The sequence below is a fragment of the Mustela putorius genome, unplaced genomic scaffold, assembly GCF_011764305.1.
Source record: "Mustela putorius furo isolate JIRA1106 unplaced genomic scaffold, ASM1176430v1.1 tig00001130_pilon_pilon_pilon, whole genome shotgun sequence".
In the NCBI taxonomy this organism is placed as follows: Eukaryota; Metazoa; Chordata; class Mammalia; order Carnivora; family Mustelidae; genus Mustela; species Mustela putorius.
In genome coordinates this window covers 2,388,606-2,407,025 of record NW_025421584.1, presented here as the reverse complement: position 1 = coordinate 2,407,025, position 18,420 = coordinate 2,388,606, and the positions used below count along the sequence as shown (strand labels likewise).

The following is an 18,420-nucleotide window of genomic DNA, read 5'->3' as shown; positions in this document are numbered from 1 at the left end:
TGAGAGAAATTCCAAAGCACTCAGCACTAACTTGTTAGTGAACACGAGTTGAAGTGAAACAGCTCTGGAATGGATTTTCTAAATCTGTTTTTGGTAAAGAGTATTTATCTAACATGATATAGTGAAATCTAATGCATGCAATGAGAATACTAGAGTTATGAAATAAATTCAATTGAGAAGTTTGCCGAACTAAGAATGAAAGAAAAGGAATCAAAGTATGAAAAAACGTGTCATTTGCACCCCATTTTTTTAAGGAAGCAGGTTGCTAGGATAATGAAATGAAAATATGCTAAAGGAAGAAACTATGCGGTCTGAAGCTGCGTAGACTGCTTTCTGACCTAAGCAAACACCACACAGGTTTAGAACCCAAACTATATCTGGAGCCAATTCAAAGGTCAAACTCAAGGTGCTACTTTATTTTCTAAATATACTTGGAAGACTACATACAGAACATCTGCTCTAGGGCTTTCTTGTTATTATCAGGCTACATAATAAAGAACAATGAAACAGTACTCAGAAGATGATGTTAGTTAGGTATGATAACACTTTAAATACAATATCCTAAGATTTTACTCATGAAGACCAAAAAGCCAATAGATATGTATGAGAAAACATTTCCAATTTTTAAATCTAAGTGTCCAAAACTTTAAAAAGTTATTATTATTAAAACATATATGAATCCAAAGCCACTCTTTCTGTACAAGAAAAACTATGTTAAAACCCCATAATATTCACATTTAAGATGATAAATTCAAGAGATCATACCTATTATTAGTAGTCAAATCACACTGAAATCCAGAGGCCTGGTGTGAGAACCTCACAAGAGGACACCGAGCATTTAAGATTTTTTGTACACCCACACAGCCAGGGCCAAAGTGGTCAAGGCATTCTCCTATCACAGACAGGATCTTCTGAGTTGCAATCCTTTCTGAAGAAACATTCTTCACTTGAAATTCCATCAGAAAATTTCCAGAGGTCTGAATAATAAAAACATTTGTAAATGGGAGCTTTTTATAGGAAGGAATTTCTTAAATTTTCTAGAAGGATGCTCTAAATCATTTTTGGCACAACAGAAACCAAAAAAACAAGAAACACACACTCAAAAAGTTCTTCATGAAATCAAAGCCAACAGCAGACTTAAAAAATCTTCAGTTGTCTTTTGTTTCTTCAGAGTATAAAGTACTAAATTAAAAAATCACTGGCTTTGTACAATTAACTGATATGCCACTATGTATCATGTAACACAAAGTAACATTACATGTAGAATAACTGACTATAAATTCAGCGATCATCTATCTGCCTTTTCCCAGTTAACCATTATATTATAAAAGATGTTTTAAGCCCACAGTAGTTAGAATACGAAGTACATGTACAAATCAAATCAAACAGCAAATCAATCGAAGAAAACAAACTATAATCTGACTTTAACTATATATAGGAATTTAATACAAATGACTCCATAAATCACTGGGTTAAAATTACTATTTAACAAATGAGTCAAGTAACCCTTGAAAAAAATAAACTAGATCCTGACTTTAGCCCTTAACCAAAGTAAATTAAACATAAATCAGATTTACATACAAAAAGTTTTATCAGTAAAGTACTAGAAAACAATGAATGTTTTTGCAAGTAGTGAGGGATTTCCTAAGCATAATACAAAATTCCAGAAGATACAAAAGAAGAAATATGATTTTGTGAGACCATCTCAAGGTAAAGCATATATTCACTACTAGATAAAAGACAAAAATAAAACAGTAATACGTATGTCACATAAAGGACTAATTTCCCAAATTTATGAAGTATTTATATAAATGAAAGGGAGAAAAAAATCACCCAATTCTAAAAATAGGCCAAAATTAAAAAGAAACAAAAATAAGAAATAACAGAAGAAATAAAAATGGCTAACAAATGGCTAACAAAGACAATAAAAGATGTTCTTGTGGGATGCCTGTATGGCTCAGTCCTTAGCCATCTGCCTTTGGCCCAGGTCATGATCCTAGGGTCCTGGGATCGAGCCCCACATCAGGCTCCCTACTTAGTGGGAAGTCTGCTTTTTTAGTTTTCTAGAAACTAAAGAAGAAATTAAAACAACACTGGGACTATTCATTTATCAGTCTGCCAAAGACAAAAGGTTGCCAGGATCACCACTGGTGGACATAGGGAAACAGGTATATCCTGTCGGTGGGAGTGTAAACTGGGACATGTTTGGTAGACAACTGTGGTATCTATTGAAACTCTACTGTATACTTGGACCAGCTACTAAAATTCTAGGAAATTATCCTTAAAAAAACACTTGGCTTCGACAGGCCGATTTACAAAGCTGTTCACTCACTGTAGCATTATTTGCATGGCACACACCCTTCGGTAATTCTATTTAGCTTAATAAGGCTCCCTACCCTCAACCGCGCATTTTCTAGAACCCATTCCTACTACAAGGATTCAGGTCCTAACAATGTTTATCATAGAAATCCACCCCCTTACTCTCAGCTGAGAGGACCAGGCATGGCAGCTGATGTAAGCACTGGAGGACCGTACCATACAGTCATCTGGGACCTGGAACAGCGGCGGTTCAGAGGCAACCATAAGGCCAAAATATGTACCTCAGAAGCTTTGGGGCAGGCACATTCTACACTGCAAGGTCCAACAACGTAAATAAAGTCAGTCGGGGTGCAGAGAGTGTAATGAAGGGGAAAAAGAAAAATAAAGCAACTAAGTAGAAAGAAACTGAATACTGTATGGGCTCTTGATAATTTACACTTCCTACTTCTAGTTCTTTCCTAAGACTCATCCACATTCCTGGCCCTGGGTTCTAGAATGCTTCCTCTACATCTTCTTCATTTTGTTTAATCTAGTTTGAGTTGGTTTCTGTGAACAACCAAAAAGTATTAACTAATACAGCTGACAATAAAAAAGGGAGGAAAATGCACCACCCTAACTAGCTAACAAATAAAGGACTGGTTAAGTAAATTATGGTTCATTCTTTCAGTGGAATATCCTGCAGCCACTGAAAAGGATGCAGGAGACAGAAATGCCATGGCACTATTAACTGGAGGGGGGTAAAAAAAAGATCAAGTTAAAACCTAAAGATTAACAGGTTTTTGTTACAAAAAAGAGTTTCTACATGTAAAGAAAAAAAATCCAAAACAAAATACATTAAACGATTCACAATAGCTACCTCTGGAGGTGGTGGAACCATCAAAGATATTTACGGTACATATTTTGTAACTACTACTTTATAATCAGAAAAAAAAAAACCCTTTAAAAATATACAGGTATGACATGTTTACAAATAATCCCCACAAATAAATATGTTGTGTTTTTTTTTACTTTTTGTCATCCAGGTTTTTTTATTTACTAGGAAAAATTACCTCAGAGAAAGTAGGATTTCCTTTAAAAACATTAAAACTTCAAAAATCTAGCTTAGCTTCTTTTTTAAAAACATCTAACTTCTGGTTGCCTAGTCTATTTAAGATTCATACCAATTTACATGGGAAGCAGGAACCCAAACAAGAGTAACCAACAAAGAGAGCACAGGCTCCTCCACAGAAAACCAAAGAAGGAGAAACTTCCTCCATTAGGACTCAACAGTACCAGGAGAACGAGACAGATCTGGTGTCAAATCATCTCAGGATGGCAGAAGAAAAGCACCTGGGAGAGTGGTATCAGACCAGATGACCGAGGAGTCATGATGAACTCAGATGTATGGGAAGTGTTAGAAGTAACGCAGAAGGAAGGAGATAATGAGATTTTTTTTTAAATTAAATACTATAATGAGAGAAAAATAAAATCACCGCAGTAACAAGTGAAAATGACACCAGGGAAAAATAGATCTGAGTAAAGGAATCGGGGCCAAGAAACTGGAGAAACCGAACTGTAAGCGGGAATGTGACCGTTACTGAAGCTCTTCATCAAAGAGCCCATGTCACCTTCCTGACATTCAGTAGGATGATCGTGGTCCTGTCCCTCTGAGTTAAGTGCAGTCGCATGGGGACTTGCTGTCACCAATGAAATACGAAGAGGCTTTACAAGCCACTTCCAGGCAGAGCTTTAAGAACCAGAGTTCAGGGGCGCCTGGGTGGCTCAGTGGGTTAAAGCCTCTGCCTTCAGCTCAGATCATGATCCCAAGACCCAGGTATCAAGCACCACATCCAGCTCAGCAGGGAGCCTGCTTCCCCCCCCACCCCCCACCCCCGCCTGCCTCTCTGCCTACTTGTGATCTCTGTCAAATAAATAAACAAACAAACAAATAACTTTTAAACAAAACAAAACAAAACAGAGCTTAGTTCTCTACTGTGCCTTTCCACTGCCTTCAGCAGGATAAGCACAGGCCCCGTGGTTCAAGTTCCTCAGCCTGGGAGCTTGAGTGCCCCCTGCTGACCTGCTTTGGCCACACAGTCTTTAGCAACAGATAATCAGTGATGTGCTAATTTACGGTGTTTATCACCAAGGCATAACATGGCCTAATCTGGCCAATGTGAGAAGCAAGAGATACAGAACCACATGACGTAATTCTACTTACATAAATGCACTCTGCACAGAAATAAAACACTGCAGTTAGGGAAGATGCAGATGATAAAACCATACCTATTATCAGCAAAATGAAGATCCTCCCCCAAATTACTCCTCTCTTACAAATAAAACTTGGGAGAAATTCTTCACAAACACCTTATCAATAAACATTTACTAATTTTGCTGTACCTGACACTACTTTGTTTCAGATAAATTTTTAAAACATTACTGCATGTTCTTCATGACTACTCTGGTACTAGGCCAGTATCTAATAAAAATAAAACACAAGGAGGGTAAGCACCTTGTCCACAGCAATGATTTAGACAATGGAATAGGACTTTGCCACCAATTTTTACTTCTGTTACCTAAATCCCATCAGATGTAAACCTTTAGAAAAAAGAAAAACTAAAAGAAAGAGCAAGGCAGATTTTAGCTTAAAATTTTGTGCTAAAATGATCTTTGTGATAAGTTAGGGGGCACATTTCCCTTGTAAGCATCTTCCACACATTAGGAAACTTACACAAGTTTACAAGCTTAGTTGGTAAATAACTTTGACTTATTCGTTAGTAAATCAGCTGTTCAGTGCCTGTGGTACAAGAGTATCTACACAGGCTGAAAGACATACAAGAGTCTAACACCCTCTTCCTAACCCCCCTCAGTCTGGGTCGAATAAAGCAAGCACCTGAACTACAGAGCAAGGTGGTGTACGCATACCAAGAAGGAAGAGGAAGGAGAGCTCACAACTACACGAACCAAGAGGCTATTTTACGAAGCTGATGAATTTAAAAGTGCTTCTGGGGGCACCTTCGTGGGGCAGTCAGTTAAGCGTCTGCCTCAGTTTAGGCTCTGGCCATGACCTCAAGGTTCTGAGATGCAGTTCCGCGCTCAGTGCCATTCCGCCTGTCCTGCTCCCTCCACTCCCCTTACCACTCCTGTGAACACACGCTCTCTCTCTCAAATAAAATCTTTTTTAAAAAGTGCTTCTTTTTCATTATATTTCATTTTGTATGTTTCTATTAGCAAAGCTATTATAATCTTAAACAAGCACATATTTCAAAGTATACATTTATAACACATTTCGTTAGTTAAACCTACATACCAAACAATGTGAAATTGTTTAGTGAGACTGGAACACTGTCTTTTAGTTATTTTTAAAGTTTTTATCTATTTATTGGAGCGAGACAGAATGAGCTGGGGGGGGGTGGGCAGAGGAAGAAGCAGATTCCCCGCTGAGCACAGGACCCTGAGATTATGACCTGAGCCAGAGTCAGATGTTTAACCCCTGGAGCACTGTCTTTTAGAATGTCTTTTCAGAATGCCTCTATATTTCAGAAATCTAAGACCCAACTAAAAGTTTCCAACACCTCTACTTTCAAAGAAAAAACTTTTCCTGTTTGCATAATAATTAACTAGGAATACTGTTGCTGATAGTGACCAACATCTGAACACTTACTACATGCCAGGCTCCATCCTAAGTGTGTGATGTGTATTAACTCAGTCGGCCCCTCCAGTGCTCCACGAGACAGGTGCTAGAGCACGACCCCAATCTCACAGCTAGAAAAATGTCAGCATAGAGAAGACAAGTAATTTACGAAGGATCCCAGAACTGGTAAGTAAAAAAGTACCTTCCGCAACTTGGCTCTAGAGCACAGGCTTTAACCGTTAACAATACATTATCGTGTACCTCGATTATTTCGCCTAGTCTTTTTACCTATATTAAAAATAACACAGCACAATTTAAGTGTCCCTGCCAGGAATTCAGTATGATATCAAATAGATGCTAGTCTTATTAGAGGGATGAGCCATTTCATTTTGAGGTACTCTGCCTTCCTTGGTAAGTTTTAATTCAGTAAGTACATACTGTGCATATTAACTTGTGCCAGGCACCGTGTGGGACAGGAAAATGAACCAATATGGCTGCTGCCCCAACCCAGCTTATGACATAGTGGGAGCAATGTATCAGCCCCTAACTAAACCTAACACAGAAGAATTTGGAGAGAGACAGAAATATGAGCAACATACTGCGAGAGTTTACAAGGAACTGTGTGACTACAGCTTTGAGGATATACGTAAAGGGAGAGATACAGAAGATAACTTAGAACAGAATTAAGATAGCAAATGTCAGAAAAACTAAAATGTTGCTAATTAACATATGAAACATATATAAGAACTCTCATAAAAACTTATAAAGAATATTTGCTAAGAATGAAAAATGTTTTGTTTTCAAAATGGTAGGCTGAAGGGCCACCTGCACATCCATGTAGAGAGGGGTACTAGTTTGAAATACATAAGAAAAGACAGACATAACAATCTACATTTTATAAACACATAGGAGTCTTTTCAACATTTTATTATATTGATATTATATGTTTGGGAGGATGGCAGAGATATTGGTTAACTTTACCCATTAGACATGCATATTTATAAGAACTAAATGGAATATATAATTTCCAAACTGTAAGAGGAAAAAAGTGGAATGAGGCAGGAATAAAGCAGTAATCCACAGGAATAAAAGGTACAACATAAAGAATATCGTCAGTGGTACTGTAACAACATTGTACTGTGCCAGACCTGACAAGACAGATACTTGTGAGGACAGAGTAACATAAACTTTTCTAACACTGCACACCTGAAACTAACATAACACTGTGTCAGCTATATTTCAGTTTTATTTTTTTTTTAGCAGTAATCCAATAAGAGGAAGGGAAAGGGAATGAAAAAGTACAAAAAAATAAATAAATAAAAAATAAGACAGTAGAAATTAATCCAAAAATCATCAGTAACAATGAATGAATACACTGACTTCAAAGACTCACAGCTCAGAATTAAAGCACAAAATTCAGTGATCTGCTATTCATCAGGGAGACACCCAAAATATAACAGCATATTTAAGGTCAAAATGAAGATACAGAAGAAGACACACGAAACAAATAACAAGTGGTTATCTAAACAGACAAAAAAGAAGTTAAGGAAAAAGCATACGTAAAGATAAAGTACATAATTTAATGATAAATGAACAATGAGAAGATATAATAATCATATACCTATATACACACATGAAGCTAACATAGCCTTTAAATAAAACAACATCAAAAGAATTCCAAGGAAACTTAACAAAACCAAAAAATCACGAGATTTCAGAATATTTCATTACTAGATAAACAGATTTAAAAAAATTAGTTAAGATACGGACATTCTGAATAACACAATAAATAACCTTGGCCTAATGGAAAAACTCCAGAATCCTTGGGAAAAAATAATTCATTTTATTATGTGTAGAATATTTACAAAAAAATGATCATATATTTTATCAAAACAAAGAAAGACTTTATAATTCCGAAGAATCAATATCAAATGGATCATATCTTTAGTCAGAGTGTTTATTAAAGTTTAGAAACCAACAGTTATAATTTTACAAAGTCCAAAGATTACTTTTAAAATATCTTTAGTGATCTAATGAAATATAATTACCTTGTTTGTGTTGAATTTTCCAATTTCACCTAGATCCAAAAACATGTCCAAATCACATCCCAATTTCCCAAAACTGTTCACGGAGGAGCCAAAGGGTCTCACTATACAGTCCTGAAAATATGCAGCTGCTAGGTCTTCAATGAGAGAACAGGTGAGGTATCTGAGCTTAATGTCCTCCTCCGTTAGCTGGAACTCCTTCAGGAGAGTGTTCAGCTGATCATCTATCTAGCTGGCCAGAAGAAAACCAACAAAATACAGAAAATGTACAGGTCATAGAAAATAACTGTCATTTTACTTCCAGAGATCTGATGGCTTTGGGGACCTACCATAAGAACATATTCTTTTTTTCCTTCAATCGTAAAAGTTGATTAAATTTTTTTAAAAAGATTTTTTAAAAATATTCCTTTAAAAAGAACTGAGGGATGATAACATTGGCAAAATCAAAGTTGGCTAGAGCTAAAATCACCATTACTTTACAATTAAAGTATTGTTTTAGGAAAATGAAAAGAGTAAAAAGCTCCAGAAAGAGATCAAAACAACCACAAAGCTAGACATTTTAAATGAAGTGGAGGAAGGAAGAACCAATGTTAAAGACAAGAAACACTAGAAATAAGCAATGCTTCAGGTAACGAAGGCCCGTAATTCCTCAACTCCTCAGAATAATAATCCTGTATCTTTACCAGAAAACTGGTGTTAAAGGCATCACATTTTGAAACTGTACTGAAGTATTTAAAATAAAAATCATAGCCTCAAATGCCCATATTTGGAAACAGTACTGAAATTAATTGAACTAAGAAGCATTCAACTCAAGAAAAGTAAGTAAAAGAAAATAAAGGAAATGTATAAGGTTAGGAATAAAATTTTTATAATTAGAAAATCAAATCAAAAATAGCATTTCGATAAAAATCATGAACTAATTCTTTGAAAGTAGTAAACTAGCTAAACTTCTGACAAGACTTTGTAAGAAAAACTAAAACTAATATAAACAATGTTAGGGCAGCAAATCAGATTAAATCAGAAATGATATTTTTTCTGAGATATTTTTAAATTTCTAGAAAAATGCCAGGTACAACTGTATGTCATTATGCTGACTGGAAAAAGAAAACCTGTACAGACCAAAGGCTGAAAACTCTGGAAGAATGTGGTTACTTGGGAGGATCACAAAGGGTGTGGAGGCAGGGAGTGGGGGAGGATTACTTTCACTTTTCACTAAACATATTCCCTAGTCTGACTGTTGTATGATAAGAACCTATAATATATAAACTAATGTCATACACACACATATTTTCAGGAATTGGGGAAAACTGAGGAAGTATACTTAAAAACTTACACTTTCTGCATAACAAAGTAATTCAGAAAGCTTCTTGCTTGAAGGAGGGGTATGATTACTGCACTGTATGCAGGGCTGTTCTGAAGTCTGGTTTGATGGATTCTTCATCTTTACATTGAAGAAACGTGACTTGAATGGAATTGCAGCCTCTGTGTCCATACTCGGAGTGCGAGTTACATTCTGTAGTGAAGTGACACTTTCCTTTTGACAAAACTCCACAACAGCATAAAGACCCTATGCCAAAATCATAAGGAAAAACAGAAGACATCTCAGAAGGATATATTTCACATAGTATTTCAGTTCAAATATCCGAATGATTATCGTAATACTAAAAAAGATTCATTACAAATGACAGACTTCTAACACAAGCACTGATTTTAATCATTTTAAGCAAACTAAGAAAAGGAACACCATAAAGGGATATTAGTCAACAGAAACTGAAAACAATGATGAAATAGAAAATCAAAAGGCAAATCTTGAAAGAAGTTGCTGTGGCCGATGTAGAAGAGGTTACTGCCTATGTTCTCTAGGATTCTGATGGATTCCTGCCCCACGTTGAGGTCTTTCATCCATTTTGAGTTTATCTTTGTGTATGGTATAAGAGAATGGTGAGTTTCATTCTTCTATATGTAGTGTCCAATTTTCCCAGCACCATTTATTGAAGAGACTGTCTTTTTACCACTGGATACTTTTTCCTGCTTTGTTGAAGATTTGACCATATCGAATTGTGGGTCCATATCTGGGCTCTCTACTCTGTTCCACTAGTCTATGTGTCTGTTTTTGTGCCAATACCATGCTGTCTTGGTGATCACTGCTTTGTAGTAAAGCTTGAAATCAGGCAACGTGATGCCCCTAGCTTTGTTTTTCTTTTCCAACATTTCTTTGGCAACTCAGGTTGTTTTCTGGTTCCATACAAATTTTAGGATTGTTTATTCTAGCTCTTTGAAAAATGCTGGTGGAATTTTTATCAGGATGGCACTGAAAGTGTAGACTGCTCAAGCCACTTTGGAAAACAGTGTGGAGATTCCTTAAGAAATTAAAAACAGAGATACCATATGACCCTGAAATTACATTACTGGGTATCTACCCCCGAGATTCAGATGCAGTGAAAAGAAGGGCCATCTGTACCCCAATGTTCAAAGCAGCAATGGCCACAATCGCCAAACTGGAAAAAGCCAAGATGCCCTTCAACAGACAAATGGATAAAGAAGATATGGTCTATATTATACAATGGAGTATTATGCCTCCATCAGAAAGGATGAATACCCAACTTTTGTATCAACAGGGACAGGTCTGGAGGAGATTATGCTGAGTGAAGTAAGTCAAGCAGATAAAGTCAATTATCATATGGTTTCACTTACTTGTGGAGCACAAGGAATAACATGGAGGACATCAGGAGAAGAAAAGGAAAAATGAGTTGGGGGAAATCAGAGGGGGAGATGAACCATGAGAGACTATGGACTCTGAAAAACAAACCGAGGGTTTTAGAAAGGAGGGGGTGGGAGGTTGGGTGAGCCTGGTGGTGGGTATTAAGGAGGGCACGGATTGCATGGAGCACTGGGTATGGTACATTAAACAATGAATCTTGGAACACTGAAAAAATAAAATCAAATTTAAAAAAAAATCAAAAGGCAAAACAAATATCCTTTACCCCCGGCCTTTATCCCTAAGATAACAGACTACTTAAAGTATTCAAATGATGGAATCAGTCAGCTTTAACTTACTTATAATTCTGTAATAATGCCATAGGATGTCTATTCTCATACCAAAAAAATCATTTAAAAAATTTAAGGATATCAAAAGAGAATCTAACTTTACCATATTGCAAATTACAAACAGAACCTTTTTCTCTCAAAGGCATGAATGGTAAATTGTTTTCAAATACTTACAAAGCTCTCATAGAAGAAATGATTACTAATAGGTCCATGTTGAGATAAGTATTTCAGAAACTTTTTTTCACTGATTTTACTCGGGCAATGTATTAAAACAGTTCGCTGTGCCTGCTCTCGTCTTTCTTTCTGCACCTCAGAGAATTTCTTTTTGGGAGTCTTGTCTTCAGAGCCTATGAATGAGACAAAAACATTTCCAGTGCCTGCGTGTGCTTGCACGTTCTCGTTCTCTCTCTCTCTCTCTCTCTCTCTCTCTCACACACACACACTCACACACAGATATAAAATTTCAAGCATATTTTGAAAAGGTACATTAAGATTTTACAGCTGACTAAAACCATTAAATCCAAGTCTCATCTTCTGTCTTCTTTACCTGCGTTAGAATGAAGCTACACTACTGCCAGTTTTCATTTGACCATTCTCCTGGTTTTAATTTACTGCATTCAATGCCTAGCACTAAAAAGAGAGAGCCACAAAATTTTAAAAGCAAAATCAGGAATGTAAAATCACTTGTGTAACACCTTCCCAAATGCACACATACAAAATCTGTACAAAGTATAACATTCCAAATCCTAAAGGAAATTATTACAAACCTGGGTGTAATGAGAATGAGTTTAGAACTTGAATGTATTAAACTAAGTTATTATCGTCCGTCTTTGCCGTGGGCCTTGATCTGGCTGAAACAATTAACAATGAGTTACCAACTACCATGCTGTGTATCACAGGGAAATCAAAGAATTTAAAATCCAGTTGCTGCCCATAAAAGTTCATGATAATTTTACTAACAAAATGCAGGGTTATTTCTTTTTCCATCAAAACCACTCCAGGGGGTGGCTCAGTGGGTTAAGCATCTGCCTTCAGCTCAGGTCATGATCTCAGGGTCCTGGAATCAGGTCCCACATTGGGCTCTCTGCTCAGCAAAGTCTGCTTCTCCCTTTCATTCTCCCTCTGTGCTTGCCCCTCCCCCACCTCTCTCTTTCTCTCTCTCTCTCTCTCAAATAAATAAAATATTTGCGGGGGAAGGGAACCACCCCAAGGGCTGGGGGTTTTACAATCAAAGGAAATGAAGACAAGAGCTGTTAAAGTCAAGATTTAGGTATTAATAATCAATAACCAAGAAGGAAAGATCGCTAACTAGATATAAGGAAAAAGAAAATCATTCAAGTTCTAAGAGCATATGAGAACAAAACACTGAGTTTTAGAAACTCATCTTTTTCCTCCAATCTATTTAACTTCTAGTTGGGTGGCTTAAAAGTGTTTCCAGAAATCTGGAGAGAGAGATTCTAGAGCTTATAAATCACTAAGTCTGGTATCGATACTCCAAAGAAATTCCAAAGAAATTAAATAGTACAGAAAATAGAATTGTTGTTATATGGAAACTGGCAGATGCTTTTAGACCTGTCTTCCTTCAGAAGATTATAATACTGATGGATCAAGGAATAGTACAAACACACTGCACCTTAATTTCAGCAACTCTAAGACATCCTCACAGACCAGACAGACAAATGTGTTTATACCAGTAAGGGCTTGCTGAACCCTAAATTCTGTTCAATAGCACAGACCCAGAGGCAGTTTCTAATGGCACACCACAGAACTCCTGGCCCTGACACAGTCCACATTTCCAACTGATCAAACACATATTGAGTACCCTTCCTACATTCACTGTAGCAGGTGCTGAAAACACATCTCTTAAATAGGGGTCCACATCTCCATTCTGAATGCCAACTCTTTAACATCAATCACTTCTTTCAAGGTCTGATTCCTAAACTGGTCTCATTCACACCAGTCTTGTCCTTCTCAAGCCATTCTTTGTTGACAAAGTGATTTTTATAAATTAATCTTTTAAAAGTCTCATTGTTTGACCTCTCTGCTTCAAACCCATCAGTAGCTTCCCTACTGCATTCAAGATCAAGTCTAACACTAATAGCATGGGTACAGTTACTGGCATTTTGTCCTACCACTCCCTTTCTAAGTCAATTTCTACCATTTCCTCCTTCTGCACTGTTCACTTAAGCTATTCCACACACAGGACTGCCACATACTGTGAACTTTTAAAATTGTCCTGTCTCTGAGTGGAATGCCCACTTTCTCATTTTCTTTTTTTTTTTTTTAAAGATTTTATTTATTTATTTGACAGACAGAGATCACAAGTAGGCAGAGAGGCAGGCAGAGAGAGAGAGAAGCAGGCTTCCTGCGGAGCAGAGAGCCCAATGCAGGGCTCGATCCCAGGACCCTGAGATCTTGACCCGAGCCGAAGGCAGCAGCTAAAACCACTGAGCCACCCAGGCGCCCCACTTTCTCATTTTCTGCTCGAAAACTCTATTCACCTTTCCATAGGTCTGTGGAGACTTTTGACTTTCCAGGTAGAATCTCCTCCACTCCGTATTACCTTACTTCAACACTTGTGAAAGAAGGTAATTCATGGTGTTGTACCTACTTAACAAGATGGAAAAATATCTGTCCTCCATACTGAAGAGAGAGTCTATTATTATTATTATTATTTTGATCTCAATCTACTGACAGTTCTTCCAATTTTTCCTATTTCCTTTTTTTTCCTTACACCAGATCTGCCTAGATCACCTCACCAACTCTTCCCTTTGTAATTACTACCTATATATTCCTGTTTCTGTTTTTTACTGAGTCTAGACTGATGTCTAAGGGCTTACTGTAAAAGTAAAGTCAAATTGTTAAATTTTAGAAAGTATAACTCCTTTCCTTGATCTCTGTCTCTAGTAACACCCAACCATTAAGTTTGGTATTTAAGCTTCCAGACATTTTTAAGGCACATATAAACATATACATTTGTATTTCTCCACAGATAAACATTTTTTACATAATTAAAAGATTACTGAAATCATATTATACATTGTTTTATAATATACTTCTGAAGACTTAATACATCGGGGACACCTGTGTTTGTATATGTTTACCTCATTATTTAAGTAACTGCTTAAGTATTTTTGTTAATTTACCATAGTTTAGCCAATCCTCTGCTGATAAATATTCAGGTGCTTTTCCTTTCTTCACTACTACTAACAATACTGCAGTACCAACTGCACACAGTGTCTGTGTACTTTCATGCAAGTATATCCCTGCAGTTGGTCACTAGGAAGAGGAGAGACTGAATTTAAGATTGATAGAGAAGTCTGATAAAAGATCAAGAAATGTGCTTGAGAAGATGGGAGAGTTAGAAACCAAAGAATTAACAGTTCTGGCCTTGAAAAACAGTAGGTAAGAATGATGAGGACAAGACAAAGTTGTGAAGGAAGGGACAAAAAATTCAGGTTGTTTGGGGCGCCTGGGTGGCTCACTGGGTTAAAGCCTCTGCTTTCGGCTCAGGTTATGGTCCCAGCGGCCTGGGATGGAGCCCCGCATTGGGCTCTCTGCTCAGCGGGGAGCCTGCTTCCCTCTCTCTCTGCCTGCCTCTCTGCCTACCTGTGATCTCTGTCAAATAAATAAAATCTTTTAAAAAAAAAATTCAGGTTATTATCTCACAAAAGGCTTAGCAAATCTACAAATGACACAAAGTTTAGAGTAAAAAGTAGTGAGTACTAATGTTTTATGACCGACTCAACTTACGGTATTAATGACCTAATTTGGTAAGCATAAACTTAAAACAAAAAATAAGGCTAAATACTGTCCTACATCTAAAATTAAAAACAATATAAAGATACAATGACATAGTGCGGAAGAAAATCAATCTAGAAGTAGTTGCATATAAAGGGCCCAAAATTTCGATTTGGTCATAGCTCAGAATTAATCAAAGAAATGTCTTAATTTCTGGGGTATGAATAAGGAGAGAATAGAGAAACATATATAAAACTCCAAACCTTATCAATATTTTCAAAAATCCAAATCTAAGAGATAACAGCATTTCTTTACTATTTACTGGCCAGGCCACATATGCAATATATGTTCTCCTCTGGACATATTGGATATGAAGGATATTAAAGAACCAGATAGGGGTGCCTGGGTGGCTCAGTAGGTTTTGTCTGCCTTTGGCTCAGGTCATGATCTCAGAGTCCTGGGATCCAGTCCTGCATCAGATTCTCTTCTCTGCTCAGCAGGAAACCTGCTTCTTCTCCTATTCCCCCTGCTTGAGCACGGACTTGCTCTGTCAAATAAATTAGGTCTTAAAAAAAAAAGAACCAGAGAACATCTGGAGAATAGTAGTAAAGGGTCTAGAAACTGACAGAGAATTACTATAAATAAAGTGGGATTTACAGCCTGGAAAAAAATTATTGAGAACCCAAATGCTGTCTTCAAATATAACAGTGAGTCCTCCATTCGCCGCAACACTTTAGTTTTCCAAGCACTTTTACATATATACTCTATATTTCAATTCTCACAATAACCTCTGAGATAGAGCGGGTCTCATAACTGGTGAAAAAAATGGAACAAAATCAAATGTCTAATAAGGTACGTAGCCATTTATAGAATTAATCTGTCGTCTGGTTGTCAGCAACGTCCCCTTGGAGGCACAAGACATCCCTGCTTGTAGAAAACCACTGTATAAGGTGGGGGGGCAGTCAATGCAGTTATCCTACCTGTGACACTGACCCTCACTCCATTAGATGGTCTAAGATTATGAGACTATTTTGGAAAGCTCCTCTGGGTCCAAAGCGGGGGTGGGGGTGGGCACGGGATGTGATCGATCGAAAGTTCTTTCTTCAAATTCTACAAATTCAGGTAAAAGATGATCTTATTCTTCCTTCTGGTGAAGGCTACAAACAGGTAAACATGAAGCTGCAGTAGCCATGCCTCCATGGAGAAGATTCTGAGATCAGGAGGCCACCAAACAACAGCTGAGGAAAACAACAATACCCTACACTGGCCATATCCATCCAGCTGACCTTAATGCACCTAGCTCTCTCTGAAGTTTCGTGACATGGCTTGGTTTGTCCTCCCCATCTAATTAAGCTAATTTAAGTTAGCTTCTGTCACCTGGACCCCAAAGAGCAATGAATAATACACTGCATATTCTCATTCTTAAAATTGAGGTTCTTGGGCGCCTGGGTGACTCAGTGGGTTAAGCCGCTGCCTTCGGCTCAGCTCATGATCTCAGGGTTCTGGGATCGAGTCCCGCATCGGGCTCTCTGCTTGGCAGGGAGCCTGCTTTCTCCTCTCTCTCTCTCTGCCTGCCTCTCTGCCTACTTGTAATCTCTCTCTGTCAAATAAATAAATAAAATCTTTAAAAAAAAAAAAAATTGAGGTTCTTCTCCACTACTCAAATAAAAGCTATGTCTATGTTAAGCTTATTTAGCTCATTACAAACATTTTCCAACCATTAGAGCCTGACCAAAAAATGGAATTGACTGATTTTGGACTAGTATGTTCCTTGTTACTACAAAATATGACTAGAAATGTTTTCCATCAAGTTCTCACACTAAATGGAAACCTCAATTGGAAATTTCTCAAGTCCCTTCTAATTATAAAATGTTACATTTCTGACCTTAAAATGCAGTTACCTTCTTTTTTAAAAATGGAAAAGAAATCCATAGGAATATTTTGTTAGGCACCGCAAGAGTCTGACTGTTTAGCCAGTTATGATACAAAATGAAACACATTTCCTAAGAAAAACAACAAAGCTGTATAAAATGAAGAGTATAACCTAGGAATCAGGTTCTTTCCTTACCTACTTAACAGATGGGTAAGTTTGAACTAGCCATTTGGACTAGCTGTTTCTTCATCTATAAACTGCTGTAATAACTCCTTCTACACCAACCTGACAGAGTTTTAGTTCTCAAAGAGCATAAGAAAAAAAAAAAAACTCCCAAATCTAAACCACTATACAGATGCTAAATTACAATAGCTTCTTTGGCAGAATCCTTACTCAAGTTTTCAGTAACTTGAGAATTTTTAACAGAACCACCTTCTACCAAATACAATCCATCAGTATGTCAATGAAATATCATATTAAGTAACAACTCCCGCTTCCTGTCCATATGAATCTTCATTTTATATAGTCTGATGAGAAGAGCAAACCTACCATTTATTTTAGGGAACATTTTACTTGTTTAGCCTACTATAAAAATATTCCCAGAAATAATTTCATCTCTTAAAACTATAGCAGAAATCGACATTTTGCTTACTAACTCTACTCGAGGTCTAAATGAACTCACCTATGTATCCCAGCACAAGTTACTTTGCTCTTTGAGCCTCTCTGTACACTTGTTAAGTGGCGAGAGTTGATACATTCTTTGCCAGATTGTTTTAAAAATTGTAAATCTGATACCGTAGCTCTTGGGTCACAAAAGGGGTTCAGTAATAGTGAGCTTCTCCATACACAAAGCAGCATATAAATTTAGAACGTCTGCGGGACAGCAGCCCGTTCCGGTGAATGCACATGTTCCCATGTTACCAAAATGGCCAAAAGAATAAACCAAAGGACAGTAATTTCCACAAGCAGAACACTGTATTTGGGAGCCGCGAATACTGCTATTTCATTATTGCTTTACTATCCTCGTCCTCCATCAACAACTTGTAAAATCAGATACATTTGTAAATGAAGCAACTGACTGATGTGTGGCATCGCTGTTTTCATTGGGAACGTTGTTTTGCCAAATTATAAAATATTAGCAAGCCTATTTAAATACTTCAATACATCAATACTTCAATACATCACCCAACCCACTCCCACCATGAGCAAGGAGCGCCCCTGCGAACCCCTAATGAGATTAGTGGAGGACGGGACACGGCCTCACCCTCCTGCCAAAGGCTCCACGGACGTATACACAAGCCACGCGCTCGCCCAAGATCCCAGTCTCTTCCCTCCTTCCCTGGCCCGCTGTGGGGCGCCGACACAGACCGGGGACAGGGCGCCCTCACCTGTCTCCACGTTCCTCGAGGACTGCTCTTCTCTCTTAAGGTCTGCGGCCACAGGCCCTGGGTAACTGAGAAGCCTGTGGGTAGGACGTAGGACTTGACCTCTCTGAGCACAGAGGGGTAAACGTGCCAACATCCCCACGCCGCGAGCCGCCATTGCCAAAGCAATAGAAGTAGGAAAACGAAAGGGCACGGGCTCTCGCGCATGCGCGCTGAGGCGAAAGGAATGGGAAGCCTAGAGGGTCAAACTAGGCGAAAACTGCCCGACGGAATCTGCCTTTGCTTTCCGACCGGGTTGCTTTCCGCTCTCCTGCACTTCTCCGAAAGACCCCGCAAGAGAATAAGCCCACCACCTGCTCTTCAAAATAGGCCTGAAAATGGATCCAGAGAGCAGGG

At 37.8% G+C, this 18,420-nt stretch overlaps 1 protein-coding gene across 5 annotated transcripts in view; it reads right to left on the bottom strand.

Annotated features, from left to right (window-relative positions):
- The window catches only part of LOC101670359 (mitochondrial poly(A) polymerase), a 130,724-nt gene extending 112,504 nt beyond the window's left edge, over positions 1-18,220 (bottom strand). For all 5 annotated transcript variants that reach the window (XR_006608805.1, XR_001180402.2, XR_199850.3 and 2 more), the window contains exons 1-5: positions 18,028-18,220; positions 11,200-11,372; positions 9,311-9,544; positions 7,981-8,205; positions 766-977 (exon numbers count right to left, since the gene is read on the bottom strand). Coding sequence is in view for 1 of the 5 variants with exons in the window: in XM_004757973.3 (XP_004758030.1) it covers positions 766-977; positions 7,981-8,205; positions 9,311-9,544; positions 11,200-11,372; positions 18,028-18,181 (998 nt within the window). In the remaining 4 variants the exon portion in view is untranslated. The remainder of the gene's footprint in view (positions 1-765; positions 978-7,980; positions 8,206-9,310; positions 9,545-11,199; positions 11,373-18,027) is intronic.
- Between the last annotated feature and the right edge of the window lie 200 nt (positions 18,221-18,420).